The sequence below is a fragment of the Argentina silus genome, assembly GCF_951799395.1.
Source record: "Argentina silus genome assembly, chromosome: 7".
Lineage (NCBI taxonomy): Eukaryota > Metazoa > Chordata > Actinopteri > Argentiniformes > Argentinidae > Argentina > Argentina silus.
This window is the reverse complement of record NC_139661.1, coordinates 10,516,399-10,537,360: the sequence shown is the minus strand read 5'-3', so window position 1 is coordinate 10,537,360 and position 20,962 is coordinate 10,516,399. Positions and strand designations below refer to the sequence as shown.

At 46.5% G+C, this 20,962-nt stretch overlaps 1 protein-coding gene across 1 annotated transcript in view; it reads left to right on the top strand.

Annotated features, from left to right (window-relative positions):
• adgra2 (adhesion G protein-coupled receptor A2) overlaps nucleotides 1-20,962 on the top strand; it is a gene marked incomplete at its 5' end in the record, with an annotated part of 34,397 nt that overhangs the window by 10,055 nt on the left and 3,380 nt on the right. The window contains 17 exons of the mRNA XM_083674208.1: nucleotides 4,138-4,209; nucleotides 14,155-14,226; nucleotides 15,297-15,368; nucleotides 15,455-15,526; nucleotides 15,910-16,073; nucleotides 16,594-16,807; nucleotides 17,056-17,220; nucleotides 17,308-17,506; nucleotides 17,676-17,825; nucleotides 17,933-18,094; nucleotides 18,340-18,540; nucleotides 18,659-18,848; nucleotides 19,082-19,290; nucleotides 19,446-19,570; nucleotides 19,682-19,805; nucleotides 19,889-20,037; nucleotides 20,862-20,951. Of these exons, the coding sequence (XP_083530334.1) occupies nucleotides 4,138-4,209; nucleotides 14,155-14,226; nucleotides 15,297-15,368; nucleotides 15,455-15,526; nucleotides 15,910-16,073; nucleotides 16,594-16,807; nucleotides 17,056-17,220; nucleotides 17,308-17,506; nucleotides 17,676-17,825; nucleotides 17,933-18,094; nucleotides 18,340-18,540; nucleotides 18,659-18,848; nucleotides 19,082-19,290; nucleotides 19,446-19,570; nucleotides 19,682-19,805; nucleotides 19,889-20,037; nucleotides 20,862-20,951 (2,430 nt within the window). The remainder of the gene's footprint in view (nucleotides 1-4,137; nucleotides 4,210-14,154; nucleotides 14,227-15,296; nucleotides 15,369-15,454; nucleotides 15,527-15,909; nucleotides 16,074-16,593; nucleotides 16,808-17,055; nucleotides 17,221-17,307; nucleotides 17,507-17,675; nucleotides 17,826-17,932; nucleotides 18,095-18,339; nucleotides 18,541-18,658; nucleotides 18,849-19,081; nucleotides 19,291-19,445; nucleotides 19,571-19,681; nucleotides 19,806-19,888; nucleotides 20,038-20,861; nucleotides 20,952-20,962) is intronic.

Below are 20,962 nucleotides of genomic sequence, written 5' to 3'. Positions count from 1 at the left end.
ATCATCAGCAGCCTCAAGATCATCAAATGTGCTACGTTAAATGCAGCTATTAGTGAGCGAGGAGGACTCCAAAGTGACAATATGCAGGTTAGGTTGGAATCCTAACTCGAGATCTGCACGTGCCGCATTCCCGTAAATCTTTACATTTGTGCGCAGATCTCGAGTTAGGATTCCATCCTTAGAACACAACTCCAATAATCTCTCATTAGAATGAGAGACAGACAAATACTACAGTGTATCTGAGGGTCAGATAAGGAGACTCAAAGTGTCTTTTACACCAACCTTTATAGGAAACAGACATGTGCGATTTGAGAGACAGGATATCCTGTCTTGTTTGAGGAGGAGTTTATGGAGCAGCGACGAGGAGATGGAAGGAGATGGCATCTTAAACTTGTTTTTCTGCACCCAGCTGTCATCTGAATAGCTGAAAGGCTTCTGTTCAGCTGTACACAGTGTATGTCTTCTTACTGTATATAGCATGTCTTCACATTACCACCACAGGAACAATTGTGCACTATAATTGAATATGGCCTGCAGCTGCAGGCAAACATGCACAAACATAAACACACATAAACACACATCCTACAAAGCCAAAGTACAGTAACTGCAGACATTTTTCAAGCGAAAATAATGGAAAATGTTTGCAATAAATTGTTTGCAGATTATTGGAGATGTGGTAGTATATTGTCTAGCTATGTGGTAACAAACCTCATTCATATCATCCCGGAGCTGCCAGTATCTGTTTTTCCAAGTTTCTTCATTGCAGCGGTTACTGTACCTTGGCTTTGTAGGCTGTACATAAGCACAGTCTACCCGCTTCTTGTCACCTGTGGCAATGTGTCACATGCTATACCGTAGGAGTGGATCAGAACCTTCCTGAAAAGGTTTCCTAAGAGACAGTGGCCTCGAGTCACCACTCCTATTCTTCCCGGAGTGGAAGGAGTGGAAATAAATCAGTGAATGAATACAATTTGGGATATGCTGACATGCCCTCATGTCTCCCTCAAAGGCTTTGTGGGTTTAGGAAACAAATTGAGGAAACCAACAAAGTGAGTGGCACGGCCCAGGGAGGGGTTGCTGCGGTCTGCTACTGCTGGGACAGGGTCCTTTGTCTGGGAGTGTGTATAGCATCCCACTGAATTACTGTCTCAGTCGCACGCCAAGGGGGGCCGCCGACTGAGATACTGTCCCATCAGTTACTATAGAAACACACCTCAGCGTGCTGTACTTGTCTCTGCTATTATTATTATTTTCCCTGTGGAGAAATCATATCCCTGTCCTGGTTTTATGATAAGATGAGAGATGAGATGAGACGATACTGGCTCTTACCCTGACACAACCTCTCGCAAGATGCTCAGGACAACATAGAGTTGAGATGGATTCAATTACTGAGCCTGACCTACTCATTGGCCACTGGTCTGAAAGGGCTAAATGAATGAGGGCACTAATGCAGCCCTGAGATACCTTGAATTGCCTGGACTAAATTAGTGCTCTTTTCATGCCATGAACCATAGAGCTGCAATTGTATTTGGAGGCAGATTAACTCAGTGTGCCAGCTGTCAATTATGATGTGTAGATGCAGGCCATTCAGACAAGGCCACTCTATCAATTTGATGGTAGGCAGATACTGCATGTGACCCTTGCTTTTAGTAGCCACTCATCTCCAGTGCTTCTGAAAATACCATAAACAGTCTCTGTATACTAAAGAGTGAAGCTTTCCCATATCCTTCTCCGCTCCCTTTTCCGGTCCTTCTGTCTTCCACCTGCTCCTGGACACTGCTCTGTGCGTCTGATGGCTGTCCAGGAAGCGCTCTCCTTATGACCCCTGACCTGTGTCAGCCAGGACCTGAATAAACAGCTAATTGGCTGGGTTTCCTGTTTAGCCTGATGGGAGCGTTGCCTATTTCAGGCTGTTTACAGAGCTCCGTCTCTCTCTCTCTCTCTCTCTCTCTCTCTCTCTCTCTCTCTCTCTCTCTCTCTCTCAGAGTTGCTCTCTCTGTATTGTTTACACTGATCCTGTGAAAGAACAATGTGCTCCCTGCTACAGTGTTCCAAACATCAGAGATTCACGACTACAGACTTGGAAAATTACATGCTAATGTCCTGAATCGTCAGGCCCCTGGCTTCCTGGAAATTATGTTTTCACAGGGTTCAATGAGATTGTTTCATCATCTTTGTTTGTTTGCTGAAGTGAGCTTTCGAGTTGTGCTATACAAAGTTGCAAATGTGATTCTTCTCAGTTGAAATGGATATGCTCAAGGCTAATGGTTTGAGATTCTGAGATAATTATCACAGAGAACCCAATTCTCTCACGCACAAACACACACACACACACACACACACACACACACACACACACACACACACACACACACACACACACACACACACACACACACTCACATACACGCACACCCCGTCCATAGACTAATCTGCATTTTTCTGAATAATAAGCTTAGTCAAAAAGGAACTATCTGTATCTAAACTGTCTGTGTTGAATTAAATGGCTTGTCTCTCTGCCAGACGTGACTTTCTCCTCTCCTATCTGTATTGAATTATTCAGGCAGTTCCGGATCTTCTGTAGCTTTCATCTCAGGCCTGCATCGAGTTATAGGAGAGATACTATGCCTAACTGAAGCGTGAGACCTTAGGTCTGGGAGTCACAGGTTCAAATTCAGGCTACGCCCTATGATGACCAGGATACAGATGAGTCTGCATGTTCTGCTGTTATTAAATGGCTCGGAATAGAATTTGGTTCAGTGAAAGAAACAATTGGACAGCATTAGTTTTGACAGAGTAGACAGAGTGTTTATGTTATACTAATGTTCTACAAAATGTGTCCATTCCGTTATCATAGTGTTGACTTTGTGATGAATAACCCTGTATTGATTGCAAACTCGCCCTCAAAAGTGACCGTTTTGTCCTCCTACAGTCATAGGGTGGGATGATTAAATCGGTTCATTAAGTGAGCTAGAAGGCAAAGAGCTGAAGGCTGTTTTTATGGATGTGGCAGGAAGCAGGGAGACTGACTGCTGCTGCCTCTGTAAATCTCACAGGCTGTTCACAGTCAGCTCCCTCTTTTAAAGGCAGACACACACACCCATTCTCCATTCCACAGCCTCGATTAAAAACACACTTCATCTCACAAACAGCCCATTAAATGGCCGTGGGGAAGGGGAGAGGGTGGTGTGAGGCTGGAGGCGTGTTAATGGCGGCGGGCTGTCGCCTGAGCCGGGCCCCCGCTGTACCCTGACCCCCCCCTGGCGAGGGGACGGGGATCACAGAGACACACAGCCGACCTGCCAGGGCCAAACACACAGGGATGTACTGGGGCACAGGGTACTCAGGGGAAGGTTTGTCTTTTGAACACATTACATTGATGTGAGGTATCATAGCGGACACAGTGAAGACCTGGCAGCTGTGTCTCGGCTTAGGGCAGAGGGCAGCCATAGGTAGGGGTGGGAGGTGGGGGGGATGTTACAGTGGAATGTACAGATAGCCTTTCTGCCCTCGTAGCTGACTCAGTCAGCAGTGGTTCCCTATGGGCTGGCCCATTACAGTAAATAGTACTATTATCCATGATGTCTGAGATCCATGATCTCTCAGACAAAGCGGATCTCAACCAACTACTCAGTGCATGCCTGACCAGGGAGCCCTTCTCTCTTGGCTGATAAGATGATAAGAGCCCTATAAGCCAAATGATTTGCCAATAGGGAGAGGGGTAATTATCATGGTGAGAGCATTCGTTTGATGTGGACGCTGTTCCCTTTTGATGTAAAAATGTATCCAGGATGGTTATCAAGATTACAGCTTCCTAGCCCTCCAACCCCTCCCCCCAAACTCAATTCTATTTAGTCTTTAGGATTAATTGAAAACAGCTTCAGCTAAGTCTCTAGCCAGGCCAATCACATATGTGACTGGCTCTGGGGGACGTGAACATGCAGTGGGTTTCTATCTATAGGATGTGACCTTCTCATAACAGAATTGGTTAAATGGAGCCATTTATCATTCTTAGAATCCCAGTCCTCTTTTTCTATGCTCTCAAGGCAAGTGACAAATAAAGCTCAGCTATCTGTGTGTTTGTAATAAACTCATGTCAACACTGGTGGCATTACTAATGATTTCTTGTGTTCACAGAATCCTGAGCAACAATCGCATCCGAGTTCTGAGAAATGGATCCTTTGTTGGACTTTATGCTCTGGAAAAACTGTGAGTACCAGCTGTCATTCTCAATATAGTTGAGTCTTTGATCTGATGATCTCATAGAGATATTATTGGCATGTTGTTGAATGTTCATAGGCCCAATGCGGTTTGTTTGGAGCCCATGTGTCCCAAGGTTGGGGAGCCCTGTAGGGCCCAGTAAAGACAGCCAGGGTAGTCAGATCTGTCAGATCTGTGCATTTCGCAGCTCTGCTATCCAGTGGGCCGACTTCCAGCAGGGAGGATGAAACACTCAAAGTGGCTATCACAGAGTTATGTGGAAAAGATCGCATAATTACACCACCATCCGTCATTATCAGGGAAGCCCCGCTCTACAGGACAAGATAAGGGGATCTCTGGGAGGAGACGTGTGTTGGAGCTGGTTCTGGCTCAGATGTGGCCACAGTATGCATGATTCCGTTGCCTAGCTTGTGCAATATCTGTTGAAAACTGTGTGCAACACTACTGATTATAATGGCCCCTTACAGACAACAGTCCTCTGAGGATTTGATCTTGATCAATGGCACTCAAATGTCCCCTGCTATTGTCAACATAAGAACACAAATATAAGGGCTGAGTGACACTGATTACGGATGTGATGTTTTACATTGTATCAACAAAACATACATATTTAAATTGTGGGCATCTCTGGGCGGCATACTGTATTGTATATCTAGGAGGCAACCGCTTTTTGGGGAAGGGATGCTTAAGGGATCTGAGTTCACTCTGAGCGAGTAGCACTCTGAGCTACCACACATGAAGTTAACAAGCTTTTAAAAAATGTTGGAAGAAAGAAAAATAGCGTAATTTGCTGCAGTCGTTAGTACCTACCTACTGCAACTCAACCCAGACGTGCCAGTTCAAAAAAAGAGCTGAATCTGCTGGAACTGCTGCTTTAATGTCTGCCCTGTGAACTACGCCAGACAACAATACTCCTATGTGACCATGTTCTAACTATCTTCTCAAGCTCTGTAGCAACCATTTTAGGGGATGGCATGATAACCTTGTCAATGTTGGTGAAAATGAGACATCATATTGATAGCAACATCCATTAAAATGTATTTTCACTGTTTTTATTATAGTAAGAAGTTGTGTAGCGGCGTTGTTCTTAGTTGTGGTGGGCTCTGGAATACTTGGCTTGAGCAGAGGTGTTTGTTTGATGTAAAATGAGCTGATATTGCTTGTTTTTGCAAGTGCAGACAAGGCCCCCTGGGGTGCTATGGGGTCGATGGGGTGGGTAACCTGAGCTCGCCCACTAACAGGCCCTTGTACCTGGGACAGTGGTAAAACTAGCAGGGGGCAGGGGGTGGAGCAGCCCTGCAGGACTATATCCCAGACCTGTGAGAGAGACACATAACAGAACCCTCATCCTCTATCCCCAAAACCATTCATACACACGCATGCACGCATGCACGCACGCACACACACACACACACACACACACACACACACACACACACACACACACACACACACACACACACACACACACACACACACACTCGGCCGTGGGCGTCTGGCGTAACAGAGGACATGTTGTAAATCACACAGGGCTCATTTCACTCCTCTGCTTAGACCTCCACTGGCCCTCTGACACACTGCAGTGGAGGTCTGCTCACTCATCCCGAGTTCTACGCTCTGTAATTGACCTGTTCACAACCTACAATTAAAAATGATCTCATGGGAAAATGACTGTCTGCATATGAATTATAACACCTTGAAATACACCCAAAGTCGTTGGTGTAAAGATGAAATAGGAATCGATAAACAATAGATCTTGTTATCTGCTTTCTTTTTGTCTTCCTCTGTGTGCTGTGTTGTTGTTGTTGTTGTTGTTGTTGTTGTTGTTGTTGTTGTTGTTATTTTGTCTCTAACTTGGTCAACGTTCAGGTCTGCTCATTGTTTCCAGCCTGTTGTCTACATGTGCTTGTCATTTGGTGCAGCAGTGAGCAGTTAGTCATATATGTGGTCAGTACTGTAATCAGAGGCCAGCCCACGAGGGCTTGGTAAACACACATCAGGGAATTACACTCCAGCCCTTCCCTAATGTGACTAGGACACACAGCCACTTTATTGCTGCTTCCAGTCCATCTCAGTCTCTACTTCAGCATCAGTACCTCTGTGTGTGTGTGTGTGTGTGTGTGTGTGTGTGTATGTGTGTATGTGTGTATGTGTGTGTGTGTGTGTGTGTGTGTGTGTGTGTGTGTGTGTGTGTGTGTGTGTGTGTGTGTGTGTGTGTGTGTCCTATTATGGGCATCCCAACTCTCTCCCTGCATAATGTTGAGCCTAGACGTTCTAAACAGGCCTGCTATCCCTCTCAGCCTCCCCACCCAGCAGTCATCCAAGCAGAGCTGAACATAATCAGAGCTTTTTCTGTTATGAGTATGAAAGCACAGTTACAGGGCAGGCCCCCCCCCTCCTCCAACCTAGCCAGACAGTGTGTTGCTCTACACAGTCAGCCCTTTCATTGGGACAAACCTCCTCAAAGCCAGGGTTGCCTTCATAAACTGCCAAACCACCCAAGTGCAGAAGAGCAATTTAGCCTTGTTTGTTTTGCCCTCGTACAGGACCACTGTGTGGTACAGCTCTTTTTGAAAGGTTTGTCTTCCAAAATATACACTTGCATCGGTGCGTACTATATAGCTTTCCCCACTCCAACTGTTGGGATGTAAGACTGATGGAACCATACCTGGTCTTTCAGGGATCTAACACTGTATGTCAAATGTTAAGTCCCTCTCTCTCTTTGTCCTGCCTTACCCTTAGGTCTCCCTAGTCAACACACTCATGGGCGTGCACACACACACACACACACACACACACACACACACACACACACCCACACACACACACACACACACACACACACACACACACACACACACACACACACACACACACACACACCTATTCTGGTGCCTCCACCTCCTCATACACCCTCTCTGATGGGAGCTGATGCAGGCAGGCCCTAACGAGGCTGGCCCACTAACGAGCAGGGACCTTTATGAGTTGTGGACAGATCCCAGCAGCCTGTCCTGCACTGATTTGAGGCGAGGTAATGAGAATAATGAGCAGAAAAGGGGCCTGGCTCCTGTCCAACAGGGCCCCACTGCACCATGGGACACGGGACAGGCAGGGCACAAGGGGCCCTCATTACCAGCCCTGCTCACCCTACAGGGGGAGACGGAGCACAGAGGGAGATGCAGAGTGGAGGGAGAGTGGAGGCAGAGAAATGATAGGTCAAGGAGCAGTAGCATTGTGGTGGACAGGGAAGGAAGAGCTACATTGGCTGGGGTTGGGTCAGGCTAGCTGAAAGGGGCCAGTGTTGGCAGGCTGTTGAAAGTTGTCAACAAAACGGTCCGTCTGAAATGATCCTGTACTGTAGGCTATATTTCCTTTTGTATATCATAAAATGACCCTATAGCATGTAGTACATCCTAACCCTGGTTTGTGCAAGAAACATTTGTTTCCAGTGAGCCTGTGTCAAACTGGGACTCTTTTTTCCATGCTTCCTGCATTTTTGGGGCCACTTCAGTTGAGAACAGGAAACACACACTTGTTTGTGATTTATATAGAAGGGCAAGTATGAGGGGATGTTTGCATTGAAACTCATGACCATTATAAGTCAAGGAGGGGCATGAGAATGTGCAGTCGTGGAGATTGAGGCAGTCCAACAGAAAGCTCCAGTCCTTCATATAATATGAATATCCACCACTCTAATTTCTAAATACTAAATACTGTGCTCCTATTCATTCATATTTGTTTTCGATAACATCAGTTATATAAAGGAGAGTCAGGAGCCTCTCTAGCTTCGCCTGAGCCATTGCTGAAACAGACCTTGAAATCCTCTCTGCCATTCTGAGCAGTCAGGGTTAGGAACTAGGCCAACTTAAACAACTTTACCATCCGACGCAGGGGAAGTTGAGATGAGATGGCTAAAGATGGTATGAAGACTGTTGGTTAGAGAGAGTGCACTCCAGCACTTTCCCTTATATAAAGCTGCAGTTGTTTTCTTTGGTGGGAGATTACCATTATTTTCCACAGAGGCTAAGCAAATTACCTGGATGAGTGGGAGTATACTGCAGAGGTGGGCACTACTCTACCCTGTTTCGTATGTAAATGCAGTGGTGGCCGTGGCGAGCAGCCCTGCCGTCTAGACCCGGGTCCAGGCTGACTGAGCGCTACGGCGCGTCTGATCTCATCAGTCCTCCCAGAACCAACCTGAACCTCTGGCTCGAGAAGCAGAGGGGGCTGGACACGAGACTCTCATTTCTCACTAAGCAAACAAATGACCGCTTGTGTTGTCGTTGTATGTTTTCCCGCACACACCATTGAATGGCCCCTGTGAGGGAACGGTCACTAAATGAGTGTGCGTGACATGAGGGGTGGAGAGTGAGGAAGGGGTTAAGCTTGCTAGAGAGTGGAAACAAAAAAAGGGGGGGGGGGGGGGGGGGGGGGCAGTAAGGGTTGATAGACTCCAGATGTGTCTGTGAGATAAACTGAAGGAACGGGGAGTGTTTGTATTGCAAGCTTAACTCAATCGTGGCTCTAGGGGTTTATTGAAACGACGAGCAAACCCTCTCATAAGCTCATTACTAAACAGAATGCTTCATATGCCAGTAGTTCTTGAACACACATTCAGCAAACTTGATATGATTTCAATGGCATTTTTCTCCTCAAGAGCCTGAGGTTTCTCCATGTTTCCTTCCCCCCACTTCCGTTCTCACTCCTTCTCTGCTTTGCATCCCCCCCCCCACCTTCACCCCTCCTCTCCCCTCCCAGTCCGCTCTCTGTCTCCCTGCCGGTTCTACCACCCCCCTCTTTCTCTCACTACTTGTCTACAAGCTGAAGTACGCCCACTGGGTGAATATTCACACATTGCCTGTAATTGTTATCCTTTTCATTGATATTTTGTATGAAAGACATTGTGTGCCAGACCGTTCCCTATGGTTGAGTTGGCCCACTCTCAACCCTGAATGTAAGGGAAAATATTTCCAAACTAATGTCTACCAACTTATTGGCAGAGCTTTGAGAGGAGGTGGCCTATAGATGGCTTTGTTTTTGTCTGCTTTTAAAATAGATTTTTTTATAGATTTACGAGATTTTCATATTTTCATTGCCTTTTTTTATTTGGACCTAGATCCTTCTGTTCATTTATTACTGTATAGATATGGAACAGAGAAAGACCATTTTCAGGATTAATTTCTCGTCCACATAATGATGATAGACCTATACTCAAGTAGAGGGATAATGTTCAAATTGACATTCACTGTACATTGTGGTGAATACTGATTGCAATCAAGAGAGCAGTCAAAGTGAGTATCGCCCCCTTTGTCATAGGGAGAGCTGTTCCAGAAATAAGAGTTTGAGTCAATAACAGTCCATGGTTCCAGAGTTTTCCTTGGCAGAATGGTCTCCAGAACCCCTTGCAGCAGACTGTAGAAACATATAATCAACCTAAGAAATGTTACACTTCAAATAAAAGTATACATAGCTATTTCTGTATATCCTTCTCCCAACGAGCGGGCAGTTGGTACCACAGTTTAAATCACTGCCAGTGATGGCCAGAGCTGTGGGCTTTATTCATTCAGGTCAGTTCACTGTTTAGGAGTTTGTGCATGTTGGCTTGTTGGTCGTCCTTTCCCAGTGTTGAAAATGTGTAGTTCCTTTTGAGTTACACCAACTCAGGTACAGTATATTTCAGGTAGATCACTATTCATGAAAGGATCTTAAATCACCTGGACGTTTTAGCTCCTTCACTGCATGTTCACCTGAGGGATATGTGTGAGCCTTTGACCTCTTTTGATTGTATTTTCAAGGTTAATCGTAGGCTTGTTCATCATTTGTCAGCAGGTCATTATCGATGTGAAAGAACAAACTGTCAGTGGTTCCAAGCTGCAGCTCAGGGGAACCAGCACGGCCAAAGCAACTGGTTTCCAGATGCACACCAGCAAAAGTAGATTAGGGATCCAATCTGAGGGGAACCAGAAAAAGAAAATAAAGAAAATAATCTGTGGAAGGGGCAGGAAAGCAGGAAATTAGTAGAAAAACAAGAGCTCGGCAGATCCTGGTTTCCTGTTTTGGGGGGGGAAGGCAGGAGCAGGTTTGGGGGCTGTGTTACAGAGCCCCCATTGTGAGCAAGTGTGTTGAGGAGTGTAGGGGGGAAGGGGGGTCTGGGGGGCCATTACACAGGGCCGATTCTGTGTCTCAGTCCCCCAACCCCACCTGCCCCTCCCTACAGGGGAAAAGCAGCTAGTAAAAAAAAAGAGAAAAAGGAAACTGTAAAAATAAACGAGCAAGGGCCTGTGCCGGAGACGCCAGCGAGACAGGAAATGACACGCAGCACAAAAATGGTCTCCACTGACCTCTGTCGGGACCAAGGTGCCAGTTAACTGCTCAAAGCTCCTCTCGTTCTTTCTCTCTCACATACACAACCCAAATAAACACTTGTTATATTGTGAAGGGTAATTCCCTGTGTTGTGTGGCATCTGCAGACGGACAATGGTACAATATAGAATATGGGGAATGGAATGCTTTCTCTCTACCTAAAAAAACCCTTCCCTAATGGAGTGAAACAGGAAATTCTTGATTCCAGTCTGCCGATAATGAGTGGCCGTTCCCTGGCTTCAGTCATTCTCCCAGCGCTCCCCAGGGCCACGGCCTGAACAATGTCACTGGAGCACTCCAGCCTCTGCCACTGTGCTCCTGATAATGGAGCACTCCAGGTTTGGAGCGCTTTAGAGCAGTCGTCTTAATTATGACCCTCTTGCTGCCCTGCGAGCATGTCACTCCTCTCCCGCCTGGGCCCCAGGTGCTTGTGCCCTGTCCCGTCCCAGACAGAAATGACTCTTCAGCTGCAGCGGAGGACCAGCCCCATTGATCAGGAGAAGACTGAGGGAAGAAATAGAGTCTTAAATGGCAGCCCCTGGTGTTAGGCCCAGCTGAAGCATACAATGGCTGGTTTAGAGTGGTAGCAGGCTAGACACTGTCAAAGCCTAATCATACAGGCCACATGTGGTGTAGAGGAGAAAGAACTGGACCCAGAAGGCTGTTGGTTTCAAATCCAGTTGGAAGACTGTAATTGTTTTTCATTTTAACATTGCCTAAGTTGTAGACACAAGACCTCTCATTTGTATCATCATCCATGGATATAGTAACCTCTTTATTTCCATTATGTTCATGCAGCAAATCAGGAGGTGGTAAGGAAAAGTAGGAGAGTGTAAAAGTGTGTGGGAAGCAGCATACTGTAAGGAAGTGAAATTACTCAGCAGCAGTACTTATTCAACACTTATTCAACAGTAATGTTTATAACATTCCAAACTCACCGAAGACCTACAGTAGGGCTACAATTCCATGCTATGTAGCAAGGTGACATGCAAGGAGGCCTCTTGAATTCCTTATGTCATTTCGTATCGTCTTCTTCTTCGGTGACAGCTCCTGTCATCAGTGTCAGGGCCACTGAGCTGTGAAGTCGATGCCTAGGAGGGTGATGCCTCAGAGGGCAGAGGGCCTGGGTGTGTGGCCTGCTGGGGCCGGGACTGGGGTTGTAGGCTCTGTTGACTCTGGTGCTCCTCCACATTCCCCAGCGTAGTGATAAGAGAGTCTATCGGAGTGTTGGACTGTTGATATTCATAGAGCTAAAGCACACACTCTGCACTGTCGCTTCAAGGACTGTGTATGAAAGAGCAGATTGTGGGAAGTTCAGACAAGTGGGTGCATATGTAACTTGATTAAGTAGCTATTTGAGAACTGCTGTTGACACGTTGGGAATCGCATTCACTTTTGAGACTGGACGTGTGCGGGGGCTTTAGACCACAGTGCCTGTGTTTGTATGTGGCACATAGTGTGTGTTTCTTCTTTCTTGTGTGTGTCTTTGTGAATCTTTGGCACACGTGAGTGTCAGTCGTTGTGGAGTGTCTATGTTGAGTAATGTTAATATGTGTGTCTCTGTGGCACAGTGGAGGAATGTGTGTTTGCTCTTGGGTGCACAGATTTTGTATCTATGAGGCACCATTTCTTATGGACACACAATCTCTCAATGTTGCTTAGTGAATGAGTGTATGCGTGTGTGTGTGTGTGTGTGTGTGTGTGTGTGTGTGTGTGTGTGTGTGTGTGTGTGTGTTTGTGTGTGTATGTGTGCATACTTGTGTGTGCCGACGTGCGTGTGTGTGTGTGTTTGTGTGTCTGGAACAGTATGTGTGTCTGAGACAATCATCAGCAGGAGGAAGTTGTGGGCAGTGCCCCTCTTTTCATCACTGCACTAATGAGCCCCGAGACACGCCAGCCCGGAAACAGAAGCATTGTTCTCCCCTCCCTGGTCAACAGTCCTACTACGGCTACTGACACACACACACACACACACACACACACACACACACACACACACACACACACACACACACACACTATGCAGGTTGAGATATTGACTCACCACCCACAAGCACAAATACTGTACATAGGCTTCTGTTTGCACATTCACACACAGACTCCCCCCCCTCTCTCAACCCTCACTCTCTCTTTCTCTCTTGCCATGCATACTGTACACTGACTACTACCAAACAGATATGACAAGGTAGCGTTTTTCTGTAAATCTGTTCTTCAGGGTAAACTTCAACCTCTATAAAGAGCTCTGAACTTGTTGCAAAGTGTTCTGTCAGTGGGTCTGGCATGTGCTGAAAGAGCTGGTCTGCTCTGCCCAAGGCTGCCTTCTCTCAGACGGACACATCAGCCCTCAGGCCTCTGGTCCACAGCCAGATCACTTCAGCTCCATCATTATGACCTGTCTCTGATATATAATCCTGATTTGATTGATGGCCTTGACCAAAATGGATCCTGACCAACAAAGCCCTGATCTTCCTCTGTTCCAGCCATGCTGTGCCCTCATATTTACTGGAAACCATTTTCAGATGATCTTTCCCTGATTTGATCAAAATAGCTCTCATCTCCTGGACGGCGGACAAGAGTGGGGAAGGAGATGTCTGAGGTTTTAGGGGCTCTCATTTTAAATGGTGTGAGGCCGTGTGGTTAGGAAAATGTATCTGAGATAATGCGTTGTGGTGTCGTGGACCGAAAAGTCCCGAAAGTTCCTGCCTACCACAATGGCATGCTGGGAAGGATTGGAATGGGGGAAAAATATGCCTCCCTAAACGTTGGTGTTGATGTCTATGAGCTCCTGTAAGGAAATCCTCCTCTGTGGCTGTTCCTCTGGGAGCAGGCATTTTTCATGCTGTTGGAACAAGGATCACATTCCCAACACACGTCAGCCATGTCCTGCCTATAACCATTTGTCTGATGACCCCCTCCAACCTTCCTATTCCCACCTGGGCAATAAAAAACCTTCTTGGAGTCTCAGAGGTTAATTTTCAGGCAGGTTGGCCAATGGAGAGGAGCATGTTGCTGAGTGGTTTAACACATGGGAATGGGCAAGGCACGGGAAGAGGGTGGAGGGAAATGTGGTGGGTAGTATGAAAGTACAACTTCAAAGGTAGTTAAAGAAATTAATATTTATGGTTTGGCAATAGCTAGAGTAACTTTATCGTGGGAAGAGTGGTTTTCAAACGAGTACCAAAAGAGTAGCGCTCCTTGCTAGCGAGCTTGGATTCCACCAATATTTTCTTTGGTCAAGTATTTGCATCTTTCCTTGAGCCAAGCCCAGGTGGCTGTTGGGGTAAGATTTCCAAGCCATGCCAAGGCAAAAATATCCTGCTGTTTTTTCACTAGTGGGGCCATGTTTGGGGCATATGTATCCACTCCCAGTTATTATAAAGAACACTTTCCTAGTACTGAAATGCTGAAATGGGCTGAATCTTGTACTGTGGCCAACTACTGTATTTACCATCTATCTTACAAACACTGTGTGAAAATGGCTGAAATTCGATGAATTAAAGAAGTAGTTTAAGGCCTGAGCTTTTGAGTTTCTTCTCTGACCTCTAGTCTGATGTCTCTCTTTCTCCACAGGGACCTCAGGAGCAATCTGATCAGCACCATCATTCCTGGAGCTTTTCAGAGCTTGTCTGAGCTTCGAAAGCTGTAAGTGAATAATGCTTTAGAATCATGAAAAATGGTTATCCTCTTTATAAAATTGCTTGACTGTAGTCTTATTATTATAATGCAGCAGTGTATTATATACTCGCCACTTGCCCCATTTTCATTACATATTGTTGTACACATGTTCATTTCCTCACATAAACATATTGTCATCATGCCAGTTAATTACAGATGTCCTGCTAAGCTATATATGAGACAGTACTCTCAGTGTCACCACACAGGCCTGGGTTCCCTAAGCTGAGTGTTTTAGCTATGCTGCTGATCTCTGTGGGGGCCTGGGATGACATGTCTGGTGCCCCGCTCCGCCGCCATGGAAACCTCAGGGTCGTGTGGAGGCTCCTCACACGTTATTGGATGTGACAGGGCAGCAGTTTGCGACCGCTCGTTGCTCACTCATTGTGTTTTTGGACCGTGAGGTCTGGTCACGTCGCGGTCGCCTCTGGTCCTCTGTGCTGCACTGCGTGACTGTCTTCCTCCCTCCCTGCTTGTGTTTTCCCTGCAAGGTCTGGGGCTTTTCAAAACAAACAGGGAGAGATAAACACACGCTCTGGACAGCTCTCTGCTGGGTTGTGTCAGAGGGGCATTAGGGCAGGGACCTCTTTGACAGTGTCCTTACATGCAGACAGAGCATGCCTGGGTCTTAGAGTGCTTTTACTCCTTCTTTGGTGATAAGCCTCTCCAGGGGTCTGCATGGCTTAGTGATAAGGTAAATTGACAGGCGACCAGAGCATTGCATAGCCAATTGTGTAGCTTTTTACTGTCTTAAGTTTTGCTTTGGATAGCGAAATGAATGGAAACTACTGGGAAAGATGCAGTCCAAGCCACTTACGTCACTATAAACAAATCACAATAACAAGCAGAAGTCTATTTTAACTTTTTGGCAAATGTGCTGCAGTAGCATTTTTTGTCTGTTCCAGTGAAATCACCGAAATAAAACATATGCTGATTTTAGTGCAACATATGTTGATGAACTAAATACGAAACAAATGTATCTTGATGACCACCAAAATGACAAATATTCAATGTTATACCCCTATTTTTATCTTTCCTAGCGACCTGTCCAACAACCGTATTGGCTGCTTGACTCCAGACATGTTCCAGGGACTCACCAACCTCACTAAACTGTAAGGCACAAAGCAAGTCCAATAACAGTTGGTCTATGCCTACTGTACCTATGGATTGATTGTTGCATTGTGTATCTGTCTATTAGGAACCTATCTGGAAACATCTTATCTACCTTGGACCCAGGAGTCTTCCAGGAGCTTCCTTCTCTCAAGCTGGTGTGAGTACTGGTCACTGCCCCTCTCTCACAACTCTCTCTCAAACATACCTCTAATACTCTAAGAATATCACTGAAATCACTTTTTAGGTGTTTGCTTCAGACAGTGTTTATAATAAATATGAACGCAAACCAGGCAATGTGAGCACAGTATTCTCCCTACACAAAGACTTAGTGAGGCTTTGGCTCGTGAAAAAACCCAGCAACAGACACCCTTTTGTCACATCTGACATGTTAATCCTATAATGGACCACCCGAGAATATACTCTTAAATATATCATCTTAAATGTTGTGCAACATGTGCCATTAGAGTGCAAGTGTGCAACCTCCTCAGAGTTATCTCCCATGATAAATTATGTTGTAAAACTCCCTCCTGTTTTAATCAGGAACTTCAACTCTGACTTCCTGTCATGTGACTGTGGGCTGCGCTGGGTGCCAGGGTTCTTCCGCACTAGTTCTGCCCGGCTGGGGGATGAGACCCTCTGTGCCTATCCCAGAAGCCTCCATGGAAAGCCCCTTCGTGGACTGAGGGAAAGTCAGCTGAGCTGTGGTCAGTGTCTGACAATAAACTAAATGCATATGAATGAGGTGGTTTACCGCTATCACTCCTCAGATACTTCAAAAGCTGGAGTATGTGAATGACAGACATATGGTGTCTCCTCAAAATGAGGAGTTTTTAGATGTCCCAAGTATGTTAGTTGCATATACAGTATATACAGTGTAAGAGACTCAATCGAACAGGAAAAGACCAATGTTTGTACGTGTTGTGTCTTCTGATGGCATCTCTGATCTACTGTATTCCTACCAAGAAGTCTAGTTCTTCTCCTTGGCTTCTTCACTCAGTGGGCTGTATTTCCAAGTGCATCATCTCACTGTGTTTGCCTGTGTTGACAACTCTGCTGTGGTTTGCCTGTATGAATTGGTGCTGTCTGCATCCAATATTCCGAAAGCAGCAGACTCATAATGGCTTCCTCGGAAACATTAGCTAAGGTTTAGCAATAAAAGAGAACCAGAAATAACCCAGAGTTATTTTTTTTGGTCTCATCTGCCTTTCCCTGTGGGTCCCTCAGACGGGCCTCTGGAGCTGCACACTCTGTCCCTCCTGCCCTCCCAACGCCAGGTGGTCTTCAAAGGGGACAGGCTGCCCTTCCACTGCACCGCCGCCCTGGTGGACAAAATCACTGCGCTGCACTGGCGCCACAATGGTCAGCTGGTGACCTCTGACCTTGAGCTGGGCGTCCAACTGGAGAGCAGTGTGGTACATGACTGCACCTTCATCACCAGGTACTACATCACTGAGTTGCACCTTTTCACCACTCTCATTGTTCCACTCACCCCACGCCTGTTCTTTATATCAGCTGTGGTATATGTTTATTGCACATATGAAATGTGTTTATGATTTGTTGGTGATTTATGAGGCCAGTATTTGGTTCATATAAATTTATGAAAATTAACATATTTTGTTTAGTTTTGCTGATAGGTCATGTGGTGTATGTGGTGATAGCAGTGACTGATCTGTCTCCTCTTTTCAGTGAGCTCATCCTGTTCAACGTGCATGTGGAGGCCAGTGGAGAGTGGGAATGTGTGGTAGCCACTGGGCGGGGCAACACCTCCCGCAGTGTTGAGATAGTAGTGCTGGAGAACAGCGCCTCCTTCTGTCCAGAGGAGAGAGTAACCAACAACCGGGGGGAGTTCAGGTAAGGAGGAAAGCACAAAATATCCACAAAAGTAACTGTCTCTTTGCTTGAATGCCCTTCATCATCCTACCTTGGCGTTGTTCCCAGGTGGCCAAGGACACTGGCAGGTATCACATCCTATCAGTACTGTCTCCAGCTGCGTTACCCATCCCTGTCCATGGGGGGCGGTGTAGAGCAGAAGAAGGCATCGCGCTACTGTGACCGCTCAGGGAAATGGGAGGAAGGAGACTACTCTAAATGTCTCTACACCAACGACATCACACGTGTCCTCCACACCTTCATCCTGGTAAGAGCCAGCCTTATTGTGCTGTCCCAAGTTTGTTTACTCCAGTGCCTCACCAACTTCAAACCAAATACTGTGCTTAGGATAAATACATAAACAGTTTAAATGAAAGTTAAAATGTATCCTCACATCCAGCATTTACTAACAAGGTACTTTCTCACTCTTTTTCCAGATGCCCATGAATGCCTCTAATGCAGTCACTCTGGCGCATCAGGTGCGCACGTACACCCTGGAAGCAGCAGGTTTCAGTGACACCGTGGATGTGCTCTACGTGGCCCAGATGATGGAGAAATTCATGGAATATGTCCGACAACTTCGAGAGGTGTGACGACTCTGCTCTGTAAAAGAGGTTGTTATAAATATATAGTATTGCATGTCACCTTTTATTCATATTTTCCTTGTTTGTGTGTGTGTGTGTGTGTGTGTCAGCTGTCTGAGGTGCTGGTAGAGATGGGCAGTAACCTGATGCAGGTGGATGATCAGATCCTGGCTCACGCCCAGAGAGAGGAGAGGGCCTGCAGCTCCATAGTCCGCTCTCTGGAGACCTTGGCCTGGCCTCAGCTCCACAGTCATGCCCAGGACCTCTCCATGGTAGGACAAAAACTCATACTGTACTGTACCCTCAAAACCGTTAACATACTAAGAAGAGGTACTAGAAGTCTAGGATCATGTCCTCCTCAATTTCAATCTATTGCCCTCTATCATGAGAATTGTCATGGATTTATTTCATGTATGTCTATGTGTATATACAGTAGGCTTCTGTAGCCATAACAGTGTAGGAAGAGAGGGTCTTGTAGCTTTCAGCTAACTTATTTCCAACTGATTTTTTTCCAAAGGTCTCCAGGAACATTGTGATGGAGGCCCATCTCATCCGACCTGCCCACTTCACTGGCATGAGTTGCACAGCCTACCAACGGCGTGAAAGCTTAGTGGGCAGTCTGGGCATGGAGGGGGCAGAGCCCACCCACGAACAGCAGCTCCGCTTCCGCTGCACCACAGGCACCCATAACACCTCCCTCAACTCCTTCCCACTGAAGGTGAGCAGCGTCCCCTTCACCCACACCTGAGCATCACCTCCAAATTCCATGTGACCAAATATCTTTGAAAACAGTTTGAAGAGTAATGGTCTCTCTCTTTCTCTCTCTCTCTCTCCAGAATTATGTGGCCCTGGCGTCTGTGTCTCTCCCTGCCACTCTGTTCCCTCCGGATTCCCCCTCAGACTGTAAGCTCCAGTTTGTAGCATTCCGTACAGGACGGTTCTTCCCCTTCACTGGGAACTCTAGCAGTCCTGGAGAACACGCCCGCCGACGCAGTGTCAACACCCCTGTCATCTATGTGGGCCTAGGTAAGGGAGCCGGCTGGTGGGAGCTGCTGGGGCACTCTTTCTACATGAATTGAATGTTTGCTCCACCAACATAGCCGCAGATATGGTATCATGTGTCATTTTTACATAATTCAATTCATTTTTTATAAACAAAGTGTCATTTTTACATAATTCAATTTATAATTCAAAAAGTGTTCTAAAACTAAGATTGTCAGCTGGTGACAGTGATGATCATTTCCTTCTTTGCCTGGCAGATGGGTGTAGCATGTGGAATCACTCAGAGCCCATCATCGTGTCCCTGCGCCACTCGTCCCCGGGAAGTGACCCCGTGGCAGCCCACTGGAGCCTGCAGGCCCTGGAGAAGCATGCCGGGTGGAGCCAGGAAGGCTGTCAGCTGGCCCACACTGACAGCACAGCCTCCACCCTGCGCTGCTCTCTGCTCAGCAACTACGCCGTGCTGCAGGTAGGAGAGGCATGCCCTGTTCAATCACTCACGAGATCCTGGCTGGATAACTTCATTGAAGGACTGTGTTCTTTTATCACTGTCCTCAGTAACCTGTTTAAGACCAATCCTATTTGTACTTTTATTTCATTACCCTTATTTGTTTTTCCTATAAGGTTCCTGATTTCCCAGACTCACTACCCATCCCAGGGAGGGTACTCCACCCTGTGGTTTACACCTGTACTGCAGTACTGCTCCTTTGCCTCTTCACAACCATCATCACACACATACTACACCACAGGTACTGTGTGTGTGTGTGTGTGTGTGTGTGTGTGTGTGTGTATACGTTCATGTGTGTTTGTTGTATTTGAATTTGAGTCCATCTAATGCACTTTGTTTTCTCCTTCTGCAGCTCTATTCGAATATCCAGAAAGAGCTGGCACACATTACTCAATACCTGCTTCCACATCGCTATGACCACAGCCATTTACGCAGGGGGCATCACCCTGACCAGCTACCCGGTGGTGTGCCAAGCAGTAAGCTCCTCCCCTCTCAGCCTATGTTTTCTACTATGTAATGTGTGTGGGTTCTCTCTAAGATCTGATGTGATTCGTGGCAGGTGGGCATCGCGCTCCACTACTCCTCCTTGTCGACTCTGCTATGGATTGGGGTTAGTGCCAGAGTCATCTACAAAGAGGCTGTCTGGAGAATGCCACGGCAACCAGATGGAGAGTCTCCTGTTCCACCTACTCAGCGGCCAATGCTCAGGTCAGTGATGTCATAAGGGTGAGACAGAACTTGCCAGAACACTCATTGTCAAACAGGTTTTTGCTTGAGATGGATGAGGGAGTTCTTTAAATGACTGGATTCATGTAAATAGACACCCAGACTGTGTCATATCAAAGACCACCATTGTGTGCAACAACCAAAGCCCTTCTGTTTTTTAAGAACCTTGGAGGAAGCTAAGCAGAATACTGCTAAGGCACAAAGGAGCTGTAGTGACAGATGCACAGAGCCCAGAGTGTGGTAGAAGTAGAATATATGAGCAAAGGATAACAGAGGTTGAGGAGAATATCATAAATCTGGGCAGGGTGATACAGGGGGCCCACTGTTCCTCATTAATGCCCCCCCCCCCTCTTACCCCTATCTGCCCTGGTGCTCCTCTGGTTGTTGCCTGGCCCTAGGATAAATCACCCCCCCCCCTACCCCCCCCCCCCCCCCCCCACACACACACACACACACATACAGTACATCCCCTGTGGCATTTTGCCCTTTGTTACACTGTCTCAGCTCAGAGAGGTAGCCCAACAAACAGCTCTGTTTAGATCACAGACAGCTATCTGCAGGGCCTTGGAATCACACCAGCTTTAAATAGTTCACATATCCTAGCCTACATGGAGAAAACAACAAAAATGACAAGAAATTGGAAACTTCTTTGTCATGCAGTCAAACATTTTCGATCGTTTTTACTGCATGACAAACCTATCCCATTACAATGCTACAGTAGATCGCTTAGTGAGTTTCGTTCTCAGTAACTTCCTGTTTGGTTTTTGGTCCCTCTCGTCTAATGTGTGTGTCTGTCCTGATTTCAGGTTCTATCTGATAGCTGGTGGCATTCCTCTGATTATATGTGGGATCACTGCAGCTGTCAACGTCAATAACTATGGGGACAACAGCCCTTAGTAAGTTCTGT